Source organism: Manacus vitellinus, unplaced genomic scaffold, assembly GCF_001715985.3.
Source record: "Manacus vitellinus isolate BGI_N305 unplaced genomic scaffold, ASM171598v3 scaffold_20_pilon, whole genome shotgun sequence".
In the NCBI taxonomy this organism is placed as follows: Eukaryota; Metazoa; Chordata; class Aves; order Passeriformes; family Pipridae; genus Manacus; species Manacus vitellinus.
In genome coordinates this window covers 1228935-1242476 of record NW_021939471.1, presented here as the reverse complement: position 1 = coordinate 1242476, position 13542 = coordinate 1228935, and the positions used below count along the sequence as shown (strand labels likewise).

At 51.0% G+C, this 13542-nt stretch overlaps 1 protein-coding gene across 11 annotated transcripts in view; it reads left to right on the top strand.

The window, feature by feature from the left end:
• PCBP3 (poly(rC) binding protein 3) overlaps positions 1-13542 on the top strand; it is a 51885-nt gene that overhangs the window by 26412 nt on the left and 11931 nt on the right. For 3 of the 11 annotated variants that reach the window (XM_018071651.1, XM_018071652.1, XM_018071654.1), the window contains 6 exons: positions 417-548; positions 834-962; positions 3308-3382; positions 5968-6009; positions 10184-10262; positions 10932-10991. In XM_018071651.1, coding sequence (XP_017927140.1) covers positions 417-548; positions 834-962; positions 3308-3382; positions 5968-6009; positions 10184-10262; positions 10932-10991 — 517 coding nt within the window. The remainder of the gene's footprint in view (positions 1-416; positions 549-833; positions 963-3307; positions 3383-5967; positions 6010-10183; positions 10263-10931; positions 10992-13542) is intronic. The other 8 variants (XM_018071653.1, XM_025895011.1, XM_018071659.1 and 5 more) reach the window with 6 other exon arrangements.

Below are 13542 nucleotides of genomic sequence, written 5' to 3'. Positions count from 1 at the left end.
CACCAGGCAAGGTTTAGATTGGATATTTGGGAAATTCTTCACTGGAAGGGTGGTCAGGCATTGGAACAGGCTGCCCAGGGCAGTGGTGGAGTCACCATCCCTGAAAGTATTCAAAAGGTGTGTGGATGTGGCACCTGGGGGCACGGATGACTGATGGACTTGGCAGTGCTGGGTTAATGGTTGGACTCGATGATCTTAGAGGGTTTTTCCAACCTTAATGATTCCATGATTCTGTGATTCAGTGAACTGTCCTGGAGGTCCCACAGTTAATTAACTGCAGGGAGGGGCAGTGATGCAGCTGCAGACAGAGACCAGCCACGTCTGGGGGACATGACCCCTCCTCCCTAGCCCAGGGCACTTGGGTTGGCGTCTGGTCGGGTACCAAGGGCTCATGTGCTGCACTCTTCCTTCCCAAGGACATAACCAACTCCATGAGCAACAGCACCGCTACCAGCAAACCTCCAGTGACACTGAGACTGGTCGTGCCAGCGAGTCAGTGTGGCTCGCTGATTGGCAAGGGAGGCTCCAAGATCAAGGAGATCAGAGAGGTAAGTCAGACTTGAACGAAGCCACTTCGTTATTGCACGTCACCGCAGCTCCTCGGAGCTGATCCGTGACCAAGGGGGAGCTGCCTTGGAAAAGGGGATCCTTATGCTGCATCGTGCATCACGTTGCTTCCCAGGGTAGTCTTGCTGATGTAGGAGCAGGATCCCATGGGATGCCATGTGCGGGGCAGTGCGGCTCTCGGGAGGCGCGTGGCACCAGAGCTGGAGCTGGCTGCAAGGGAAGGTGTTCAACTGTGGGATTTGTCCTTTCTCTCTTTCTGTCTCCAGTCAACAGGTGCTCAGGTTCAAGTGGCGGGGGACATGCTGCCCAACTCCACGGAGCGGGCAGTGACAATCTCGGGGACACCTGACGCAATTATCCAGTGTGTCAAACAGATCTGTGTGGTGATGCTGGAGGTACAGTCTGTAACAAAGGGGGTAAAGTACATAAGGAAAAAAATCCCAGCTGGCACCACAACAGCACTGGGAGCTGTGGAGCGTGTCTCTCGTCCCCTTCACCACGCGTTGTTGGACCACTCTCATTTCCTGGTACCTCTGTTGGAAACCCACCCAGCGTTTTTTTCCCACCATTGTCTGTTGTTTCTAGAGTCTCACACTGGAAGCCTGCCTGGTCGGGTGCCCCAAAGGAGATGGTTTGTGCTGGAGCAGAGAGGGTGGCTTGAGGAGAGAGGGGTGCCAGGTGGGCTGGGACAGCCTAGCCTGGTGTCCCAGCAGCATCCAGGGTGCCATGGGAAGGAGATGGGGGCAGCAGCCCCTCCTCCAAGCACCTGGTCTCTCCTCTGCACAGGGGTCACAGTGCCCCACAAGGACAATAGTCACGAGGAGGAGGAGGAGGAGTAGGCTAGTGCATCCCTTGTGCTGGGGGAGCTGAGAACACAAAGCTGAGCTCCAGTGAGGCACAGTGGGAACGTAGTGAGGAAGGCTGGTGGAGAGCAGGGACTGTAGTGCACATGGATGTATGTCCAAGGTGCCATTTTCAGGGATAAATGCTGACAAGCAGAGCTTGGAGATCTCTGCCATGGAAGGATGCCGCTATACCATTGGCTTATTGCTGGAGGTTACCACAGCCACAGGTCCCACGTCCACACCTGCCATCTCAGATTGGAGAAGCTCCAGGAGGAAAGCCCTCGGGACACAGGATGTTGACACCCTCTGCTCCTGGTGCCTCCCAGAGATAGACAAAGCAGGGACCAATGTCAGGCCCCTCTGCCTGGCTGCACAGCCCTTTTGTGGTAGAGAGGAGCACATTTCCCAATGGAAAAGCTTCAGATGGGGATGGCAAGGCTTGGTGGAGGCAAAGCAAATCCAAGTTAAAGCACCTTCAGCTTGGCAGCAGCACAGTTCAGGAGGAATAGCCAGGAGCCACATTTCCCATCATGGCTGGCTGTGATGCTCAGGCAGCTACACTGCTGCTAGAGGAAGTTTAGGCACATGATGACTCTGTGTCATGGACTGCAGCAGAGATGAGCCTGAGGTGATGCTTGCAGGTGTGTTATAAAGTGTTTCCTGGATGCTCTTCTCACAAAGCAAGAGGTGCTGCTCCTCTGTATGGCTCAGCAATTAGAAGGGGAAAAACCCACAGAGTTTTCTTGCAGTCTGAAATCTGGGAATTCCCTGACTTTAACAGTTCAGAGATGCTCCTTATCCCTTTTCAGTCTTACATAGATAATCCTGACTCATCCTCTCCAAGATTTGTAACGCAATAGAAGAACAAAGAGGCTTGGGATGATAGAGATGTGCTTTGATCATGCAGCTTTCCCACAGGCAGGTGCTTAGCAGGAGGATTTAGATATGCTGTTTGCCTTCAAGTAGATGTCTAGAAGAATGTACAGAAAAAAAGCAAAATTTTCCATGAGATCATGTAATTTATATTGCTTTTCCTTATATAGCAGTCAGTGGGTCATTTAGTTTTGGGTAGAAGCAGGGGAGCTGAAATCTCTCCTGATTCCTAAAAACCTCCCTGTTTTCTGCGGCCTGTTAGTTATGTTCAAGTGAAAACCAACACAGAGAACTTGGGTGAGCAGCTCCTGTGCACCACACCATGGGATGACTCACTACAGCTCTGCTCTGACCTACGCAGGGACCGGACAGGCCACAGCAGCCAAGAGCAAGATCAGAGAGTCATGGAATCATGGAATGGTTTGGGTTGGAAGGGACCTTAAAGACCTCCTAGTTCCAACCCCTTGCCATGGCAGTGACACTTCTCACGTGACCACAATGACAGTGCCTCGCAGCATCCACTGCACAGCCATCCACATCCCAGCTGGGATGGCCGTGGACCAAACCAGCTCCTGAAGGTGACCCTGACCTGCTGGTGAGGAAGATGAGGGCGGTCAAAGAGCTTGAGCAGTGTGCTGGGTCGCTCAGATGGGCTGTACCTCTCCATTCTGCTGCTTGAGGGCCTCCTCAGGGTTTTGAGGAGGGTTCCAGGAGTCTGGACCAGGTGACGGGGTTTGCGCAGAGCAGAGCAAAGGTGAGGGAGGCAGCAGAGGTCCAGGAAGCGATTTAGGAGCCCGTGCCGTGGCAGGGGATCTCCCGTACCCCAGGTTGTCCTCACTGTCCATGAAATGCTGCTTTTCCTTGTGTCCTCCTGTCCAGAAACGCGGTGTTACTGGTGCGGGTGTTGCTGCCGGTGGCCCCGGGGGCCGCGCTCCATTAGGTGCTTTCTAACGCTCTTTTTGCCGCCGTTTCAGGAAAGCTGTTCTAATGTTCTCTCTCCCTCTCCTTATCCCTTTTCCTAGTCCCCACCAAAAGGTGCCACCATTCCCTACCGCCCAAAGCCCGCCTCCACCCCTGTCATTTTTGCAGGTGGTCAGGTAAGAGCCGACCCGCTTGCAGCCTCCACTGCCAACCTCAGCCTTTTACTGCAGCACCAGCCGCTGCCCGTTAGTGCACTCAGGTTTCTTGCCTTCTGACTTGCATGGTGTCATCCCATCCGTTGTGTGCCATGGCAGCTGGACTGAAAGCTCTTGGTAGAGCCGATGGCTTACCTCCTCTAACGGATGCTGGAGGCTGAGAAGAAGGAAGGGACCAGCTCAGAGAGACAGGGTGTTAGCTCTGCTGGGTGCTCACACACAATGAAAAGCCTGGAATTTGCTTCACTAGACCCAAATTCCGTATTTGTCAGTGGTTAAGAAGGAGAAAATTAGAAAAGCATCATTGAACAAGAGGCCCTGACTGTTTTCTGGCATCTCCAGCCCAATTAAAACTATCTTTGTGTAGCTGTAATGGATCCAAGATAGGAAGGGTTTATCCCAGCTCCTGCAGGGCTGTGCTGAACCTCTGCTCCAGGCAGCCTCTGTGGAAGAGTCATGTCCCCATTCCTCAGGATGCTCAGCCAGTTTGGGGTCCTGCTTCCCCCCTGCAGGAGAGCTTGCATTGCATTGCCCTCGGTGACATTGCAGCCTTGCAGACGCGACGTGCTATTTGTAGCCACCCTTGGGGACATTTTGCCTTTGCAGGATAACTGTGGCACGGATGTGCCATGGGAGCTGGAGGTTATTCTGCAAACGAAAATCAGCAGAAACAAGAGCAGTTTTGAGCAGACAGCTGTTTCTAAACAGGGAACTTGCACCATTGCTTTTTCCACCTCATCTCGTCATCTCACCTGGTGACTGAGGACCTGCCTGTAGATGCCACCATGCTGTGGTGCCTCAGATCTAGCAGGAGATGTACCTTCCCAAGAGCTCCAGCAGCCAGGTAGAGCCAGCACCATGAAACCACAGCTGATGCCACCCAGAGCGGCTCCAAATGAGTTACTTCATTTCTCCCCAACCATAATAAATAGAAGGACAAACTAGGGATGGGAGCAAAGCCCAAAGCACAGGCTATTTTAGGCTGAATTAGTCATTGTCAGGATCAGGAGTGTTTCACTCAGTCTGAGCAGCCATCCTGGAAAAGAGCTTTGAGTCCAGCTGCTTGGTGAACTATCTTCTCAAAAGGGAGAGTAAGATGGAGGTAGCATTTCTCCTGCTGGTGAATGGTTGGTGTCTTGGACAGAAGTGATGTCACAGGAAAAAGCAACCATCTCTGAAATGAGAGCTCTTCCCAAGGCTGGGAGCCCTTTGGCCCTGCCCAAGGGGTGGCACGGGGTGGGTGGGCAGAGGACAGCCAGTGACAGTGGTGACAGGTGCTTGGGGTGGGATAAGCCTTCAGGAGCTCAGCAGGCTGAGGGATGCGGCAGCTGATGGCAGCTGCCAAAGGGACCAGCCCCATCATCCATGGGCAACATCAGAGTTGAGTTGCATCTGTCCAAGACATCTTCCTGCCCTTAATTACCTTTTTTCACTCAATTTTTCTATTCAAAAAACAATGACCAAATTGCACCACCAGGACAGGCAACTCTTCGGTGAAGCCTCTGCCATATCCCCATCATGCCAAGATGTCAGTGGGCACTGGGACAGCCATTTCTGTTTTCCTCCTTCATGATTTTGAGGGTTTTCCTCACACAAGGCACTTTGCTATTTGCAAAGAATGTGGCAAATTTGCAGGAGGTTCCAAGGGTTTTTTTTTTTTCTTTTTTTCTTGGCAGTCTTTACTCTCCCTTTTCAAAGTGTTGTCCATTTCTTTTGTCATTTCTTTCAGAACCATCTGAATAATGTGTCAACCAGTGAGATATGTTTTGCTAGCTGGTTAAGTCCTAAATATTGGGCTCTCTAGTATCTGGCTCTTCACCCAGATCTGTGCTTATTTTTGGGTTATTTCCGAAAAAAAGTGGAGAAAGGATTGCTACAAAGGATGGGAAAAACACACAAAGCCACTTGCCTGGCAGATATCTGCATGGATTTATCAATTATGACTGGTGAAAGGCATCGCAGTGCAGGCGGCCTAGCCCTGGGCCCTTACCTCAATGCCTTTCCAATGCCCCAGCAGAGCACTGGAACATACTGGGTGGATATTAGGCATCCACTGGGAGTTGTGCACCTGAAAATATGGAGAGGCTCACGTCACTGGCTTGCTTTCTAGGATCACACTAAGGTGTGAAGGGCAGCGGTGATGTCACTGTGCACCTGCCACGCAGTTAATTCTGGTTATCACTGAATCACAGAATGGTTTGGGTTGGAAGGGACATTAAAGATCGTCCAGTTCCAACCCCACTGCCACTAATCCTTATTTTTTGTACGGCAAAGACCAGTCACAACCTGAGATTCCTGCTCCATGCAATACTGGCACCTTTAAAGAGCTGCTTATTTCCTTTTGAAAAAGCCAAAGTGAGCCCAAGCCCTTGAAGTCAGGTAGCTCAGAATTGCGCCGGGTGGCATCAGGGGTGTACATCTCCCTCCTGACCCAAGGATTTGCTGCCCTGGGGAATCTAATGTGGCAGAGGGGGTCCTGGCAGAGGGATGGAGTTCTCTCACCATGTCCTACCAGCCCTAGTAACATCTTTTTTTTTCCTTTGCAGGCCTATACAATTCAGGGACAATACGCTATTCCACACCCGGATGTGAGTTTTACCCTAATTTTTCTTATACCCTTTTCTGTCACCTGCATGCTACTGTTAATTCACATAATATTAATATTAGCCAATAATATTAATAACGTATTTTCAAAGTAACTGGCCGTTTGTAGTATCTGTAATACCTCAAGTAGCCTTTTAACCTCTTAGCACTAAACTTTATTACTTCCGAGGACTTGGCCTGACGCTAAATTGTTTCCGTTGTTCAGTGCTATCCCTTCATTTTGAGAAAAACCATACTCTATGCATTTTGTGCCTCAAAATGATCAAAACAAGCAAAAAAAAAAGAGGAAAAAATAATAATTTCCCCTCTATTTCCCCCTTGTCGTTAAAATGTTGGTAAGCCAAAGGTGTATTTAGTTGCTGAGTGCCTTGGTGGAGTGGGGAGAAGCCAGAGCTCCAGGAGGTTCATGCTTGAGGCCAGGGCAGGGGGACATGCCTTTCAGGAAGGGGAAGGGTGGGGGGGCCTCCCAGAAATTGGGAGCCTCTGCATCTCCCAGAGAGATGGAGAGGGTGCTGCATCTCACCCTGCTGAGGGCTCTGTGCCTCCCCACAGGAGCAGGACCCCAGACTGATGTGGTCACCCTGGGTTTGATGGCTGTCTCACTGGGTTTCGGCAGCTGTCACCCAGGGCAGGGACATTGTGGGGACAGTCCCCCCTCCATCTCAGGCTCCTTGGTGCAGGGGCAGGCACCACTCTGACTTGGGGTTTGCTGATACTCAGATCCCTTGGGCTCCCAGTCCTGTGGCAGGTCAGGGGGACGCAACACGTTTGCGGGGGGACACGTAGGGATCATCAGCTGGACTGTCTGCGCCTGAAATCACCAACAGAATTAGAAAATGAGTCTGTTTAAAGGATTTCTATATGGAAAGCAGTGAAGCACTGTGATGCCAGCAGCTCCTTGCCAGCATCAGGCAGCTGCTTGGCTTCTGGGGTGGTCACAGCTCTTGGAAAATGCTGGGACTTTCTAAATGTGCTTTCGAGGGGATAAAATACCTGTCGAGTTCCATTGCAGGGGTCCTTCTTGCTGTGAGTCAGGGGTCTGCAGTGGGGCTGAGGATGTGGTGATGGGTGGAAAGCCTTCTCCAGCCATCCCAGGCATGGGAAGGGTATGATGTAGCTCGGTGTTCCTCTTTCCAATGGGTGCATTGGGTATTAAATCACAGAATTGCTTTTTCCATACCTGAGAAGGTGGCAAGGCTGTTTGATATCACGAATGCCCTCTCCACATGGGAACCTTTAGGAGCTGTAGGCTGGGTTTTCATCCTAGGAGAAGTGATTTCACTGGAATTAGTGGAATCCAGGCTCTGGCTTTCCATGTGACACCAGTATGTGTGTACTCTGAATAGCCTGCTGTGATGGTTGATAAGAAATATTCTTAGTTATGTACTGTTTGCTTTTGCTCCAGAAGCAAGAAATAACCTGCATATTTAGGGTAGGTCAATATAGTGTTTATCCCAGTTTTTCTTTGCAAGTAGTGCTGACAACTTAGTCTTTTCCTTCTTACTATATTCCTCAGATTGTCAGGATTAAAATACATTTAATATATTTGCTGGCTGAGCTCTGCCCCACTCCCGGCAGATTTACTGAGACCTGGGAAGAATTGTTGGTACAGGGGCCATGCACTCCCTCCTTACTCTTACAGTGCTCTCACAGTGATTGGTCATTTTAAACAATGCTCAGTGCAGAATCCAGTCTTGAATGGGATTTTAGGGCATTTTAAACACATTCTAGGTGTCTGTGTTTAGTGGGTGCCCCTGGAAAAGCAGGAAGAATTTTGAATGCCAAATGCATGTTCCTGCCTTGATTTTCTCCCTTGGAAAAAAAACCTCAGGACAGAGGCAGCTTTGGCTCATGAAGAGCTTCAACATTGCCCGAGTACTTGTAGGCAGTTTGGGATGTGAAGTGTAGCTGCCTGCTTTCCCAAAAGTTGTGGGATCCTAGAGTCACAGAAGGGTTTGGGTTGGAAGGGCCCTGAAAACTCATCTCATTCCAGCCCCCTGCCATGGGCAGGGACACCTTTCATTAGACCAGATTGCTGCAGGTCCTGTCCAATGTGGCCTTGAAGACTTCCAGGGATGGGGCAGCCACAGCTTCTCTGGGCAACCTGTGCCAGGGCCTCACCACCCTCACAGGGAAGAATTCCTTCTGAAATAATATCCTGTCTAACCCTGCCCTCTGTCAGTGGGAAGCCATTCTGCCTTGTCCTGTCACTCCAGGCCCTTGTCCCAAGTCCCTCTCCAGCTCTCTTGGAGCCCCTTTAGGCACTGGAAGAGGCTCTAAGTTCTCCCTGAAGCCTTTTCTTCTCCAGGCTGAACACCCCCAGCTCTCCCAGCCTGTCTCCAGAGCAGAGAGGCTCCAGCCCTCAGAGCAAATCCGTGGCCTCCTGTGGACTCACTCCAACAGATCCATGTCCTTGATGTGCTGGGGATCCCAGAGCTGGATCCAGCACCCCAGGTACAGTCTCACCAGAACAGAGGAGAAGAATCCCCTCCCTTGACCATGGAAGATGAGCTGGAAGAGATGGACATAGCAGCTTTCACTGTGACACCTGGGCGCAGCCATGTTCTCCTCTCACAGGCTTATTTATTGTTCTGATTATGGAAGCTGGCTAAATACCACTATCCAAACTATGTCTGAAAAGTCTACTAGATCAGTACTAGAAAGGATTTTGATGTTTCCCCCATTGGGCAAAGCAGGACCCCTGCACCAGGGCATGGTTGAAGCCCAAAGGGCAAAGAGGTTTCATTCAGAGTCCCGCCAGTGTCCAGGGACCAGGTGTCATGAGGAATTCCAGAATCAGGGTGCACCTCTAGAAAACAGGATAGTTCTGAAGTTAAAAAGCAGTGGATGCTGATGTCCCCACTCACTGCAGGAGCAGTGGTGCGCTCAGTCCTATCTGGAGACAGCTGTGTTTTGGCAGGAACCCACCATATCACACTTTTGGCTAAAATAAGCCAAGTAAAGCCAAAAGAAGCACGGGGAGGAATGTGCAGGCACCTCTTTTCGTGGAGTGGTGAGACTTCTCACTTGAGCCGGTGGAGGCTGGAAGTCTTCATGCCTCTGCAGAGAGAACAGAGATCCCCTGGGTACCTCTCTGAGCATCTGCAGGTGTTTCACCCCTTCCCACTGCCTCCCTCCAGCCTCCCCCCAGTGTGTGCAGTCTCTTGAGTCAGCTCTTCCCAGCATTTCCCCCTCACTGCTGCCAGCCAGACCTCCCCACCCTCTGTCCCCAGCCATGCTGCAGGAGCAAGGAGGAGTTTGAGCCTTGTTGACCCCCAAAACCTTGAAATTATAACTCCTGCCTCTCCATTGCCAGTGATAATGGGCACAACAAGTGGTTTGAGTTGGGGGGATGATGTGATGCTGGCAACCCCCCAGCACCTGTGAAAAGTGGGAGGTGATAAAGAGCCTCCCTCCTGCTCCCTGCCAGACTTCAGCCCAGTTTGGTTTGTTTTTTTTTTTTCTTTTATTCTTTTTTTGGTTGGTTTTTTGGTTTTTTTGTTGGTTTTTTTTTTTTGATTTGGAGCAGTGAAACCGAGCACAAAATGTAATCCAAACAAACACCTCTCTATGCAACCACTTCCCGACCGGGCACCAAAACCTATCCAGCACAACAAGGGATACAAGGATCTGAAATACCTACTGGTTGTGGCTGAAGCCCATAATTCCCCGTGTTCCTAATGAGCTGACGTTTAGAAACGCAGTTTATCCATCTCCCAAAGGCACTTACCATCGGAGGCACAGCACAAGAACACGTGCTGTGGGGACAAGCGGTGACAGTGCGGCTCTGGTGACACAAAGAGGGTCTCTGGGTGCTGGTTGTGATGCCCACCAGCTGGTCCTGTGCCAAGGCGGAGGAGCTGAAACTAAGAATGGGCTTCTTTCTGGTATCGTACTTCAGACCCTGACCAAGCACTTCTGCCAAAGATTTGGACTTTATTGCACTATACCCAGGCCAAGTCCTTCTGCTAATGTTTTTGCCATGTCTCACCATGGCTTCCTGCTTTGGTTTTTGGTTGGTTTTTTTTTCATTAATTTTTGTTTGTTTTCCTTTTTTTTCCCCCCCTTCCATTATAATTTTGTTCTTGCTTTTCGGTGTGACTTCTTGTACTCTATGACAATAACCTTCTTAGCTCTAATGTCCCTCCTACCCCTCAGCAGTTGACCAAGCTCCACCAGTTGGCTATGCAGCAAACCCCCTTTACTCCCCTTGGACAGACCACCCCCGCTTTCCCTGGTACGTACCCACACGCCCTTTCAAGATATCCTTCTCTTACCTGTAGAGTTTCTCTCTCTTTCTAAACTCATGCTATTTAATGGAAATGAGCAGGGCAAGTAAAAAGTTGCAATGTCCACGGGGAAAGGCTAACTAGAGATGGATATTTTGGGGGTCCTCAAGGGCGAGCTCTCAGCCCTTTGCCATGCATGCCTGGACTCACTCCCAGCTTTGCTGGCTTTCCCAGCAGAAGTGATGACCACCATTAGGGTCCTTCCCTTCATGGAGGAGGAGGCAGCATCCCCTGCCACGCGCTGATCCAGACCCCGGTGGGACATCCCCGCTTTCCCGGGGGGAGTGGCTCGGTGCCGGCCGGGGATGCTGCCTCGGTGTGTGTGGGGAGCGGTGCCGAGCCAGGCAGGATGGCACTCCCACAACGGGGAGGAGTTGTGGCTGTAGGAGGCCGCATTGACAGGAGCACAGCCAGCCCTGAGCCTTGTCCTCAAGGCTGGCATGTTCACAGTGACCTGGGAAGCAGATAGAGCACAGGGGATGGAGATACTTAAAGTACCGGTTGGAAATGCCTTTTCTGACAATATGTTCATCATATTTTGAGCTTCCTAGATGAAGTGACATTGCTTATCTCCTTGAAGGCAAAAGCATTAAACCTGTTTCTTCTTTGCTCTTCAGGAGAAAAGCTGCCCTTACATTCCTCCGAAGAAGCTCAAAATCTGATGGGCCAGTCATCAGGTAAAACACAAAGCTAGAGGGAAATAAGCAGGCTTTGGTTGAAATATATATATTCCGTTATAGGACCATGCCATTGTTGTGCTCTGAGAGGAATCATGGTATTTGTGGAGAAGACAGCAGGTTTTCTTGGTGGGCAGGGAGAGGCCAGGCAGCACTGTTCTTCTTTGTACAGCATGTCAAAAGAAAAGTGCCTGGACTTTATTGCCTGGTTTTGTGATATTTGTGTGTAACTGCCATAGAATCACAGAACATCCTGAGGTGGAGGGACCCACAAGGATCATCGAGTCCAACTCCTGGCCCTGTGCAGGACAGCCCCAAGAATCCCACTATGTGCCTGAAAGTGTTGTCTAAACACTTCTTGAGCTCTGTCAGGTTTGGAGCCATGACCACTGCCCTGGGGAGCCTGTTCCAGTGCCTGACCACTCTCTGGGGGAAGAACCTTTTCCCAATATCCAGCCTAAACCTCCTCTGACACAGCTCCAGCCGTTCCCTCAGGTCCTGTCACAGGTCATCAGAGAGCAGAGGTCGGTGCTGCCCCTCCACTACCCCTCATCCGCAATGAGTTCTCCCTCAATGCCATCTGCGTAACAGGAGGATATCAGAGTCATCACCCTTATCCCTTCATTTAATTTTGCCTAAACTTTGCTCAGAAACAGCAGAAAAATGCCAGTGGGAACAGCAATGACATGCAGCTTTAGCCATCTCCAAGCCATTCAGGGTGAGTTGCAATTTTAGTGGGACAGGACCCTGAGGAGCCAGAGCATGGCTGCAGCCTTGGAGAAATTTTGACGGCAGATGTCCCACATTCATCCGTATGTGCGGAATGGATCTGTCTTTTCTTACCTGCCATTGCTTAGAGGAGTTATCCTGAGACCTGGAGGTTCACAGGCAGTATGAGCCAGACCTCCCTGGGCATGCCTGGGGCACACAGCCATCCCATGCATGCCTCAGAAGTTTGAGGATGTCACCTAACTATGAAAGCAAATGTAGCCCAAGTAGATAGACCCCACAAGACTGCAGAAGTAGAGATTTCATGATGCTGACCTGCGCAGCCATGTTTTCTGCATGTCCTCTTTGCCCTTTGCAGTCACCCAAGGCACTAATCCTGCCCTGACACCTTCATTACAGCCTCAGGGACTGCTTGTGCATATCAGAGAGGGAGAATCTGGAGTGCTAAAATAAACCAGTCTCCAGGTAATGGGGAAGCCATTCCTTGATGGCTCTGTGATGCAGGGATGGTGCAGTACCATGGCACCTTGTGTCCCAAGGGCTTTCAGCAGCACCCATGGCATCTGAGCACGGGACAGGAGATGCCACCTATGAGTCTGAGGAGCTTAGCTCGTATTCCCAAAGAGCCCTGGATGCCTCAGTGCTGCTCTGAGCCCATCCCCAGTGCTCTGCTCCCTTCAGAAGACATTTTCTGCCATACCCAGGCTGCTACTGAGCTGAGCCTTGTAATGCATGACTGAGAGGCTGGGACACCCTCCTCTGAGGGGCATGTCTGTGTTAGGTGCAGTCCACCTTGCCTGAACTGTGAGGAAGCTCAGTGTGCAAGACAGTCCAGGGCTGGTGAAATGTGTGCTGTAAAGTCAGCAGTGAGCATTGCCTGTGGTGTAAGAGCTGGGCAGGATCTGTTTTGTGCAGGGTTTGGCATTAGTACCCCTGGCAGGGGTGAAGGACAGCAGAGGGCTGCCTAGCCGAGGATTTGCGTCCCCAGTTCTAACATCTCCTCTCATCTCCGTGCTCCCAAGTGAAAAATGTGGTGAGGAGACCTCCTGCAAGGGAGGTGTGTCTGGGAAGCTGCATTCAGGAGAGCGCAGGACTCAGACTCGTAGAATCATGGAATTGTTTGGGTTGGAAGGAGCCTTAAAGCCCATCTCATTCCAACCTCCTGCCAACCCCCACTAGCCCAGGTTGCTCCAAGCCCAGTCCAGCCTGGCCTTGAACACTTCTAGGGATGGGGCAGCCACAGCTTCTGTAGACAACCTGTGCCAGGGCCTCCCAACCCTCACTTCCTAACAGCCTAACATCATGCATGAGCACATCCAAGTTACCTGGAGCTCCTCTTCCTCAGTGCTGCGGCCCTCGATGGAAATATGTGAGGAATTTGGAGCTGCTGCTGTCTTCTTTTGCAGCAGCCCTGCATTTCCAGTCTCCTTATTCTCTTTATTCTGCACCTACTTACTCCCCTTTCCACAGATACAGACCTGGCAGTCTCCTGTGCTCTAAAAATCCTTTATCAGTGGTCTATATCATAAGGATGAGGGGTTTTTTTTCCAGTTACTACGAATTCCCATCAGCCACCAGACAGCTGCTTTCTTGCAGATTTGGCATAGGACATCCCTACTTCGGCACTGAGGTGATTTAATATGGAAAATCGTGGGAGAGGCAGGCTTTGACCTGGCCTAGGAGCGCTATGGCATGGTGTCCTCTTACCTCCGGAGCTGCACACACAGGGTATCCTGCTGGCTCCAGCCATTCCCACCATGGAGGAGAGAGCTCTCCCTGATCCAGGAGAGGCTGGGAGGAAGCACGCCTCTGCCTTTGCTCT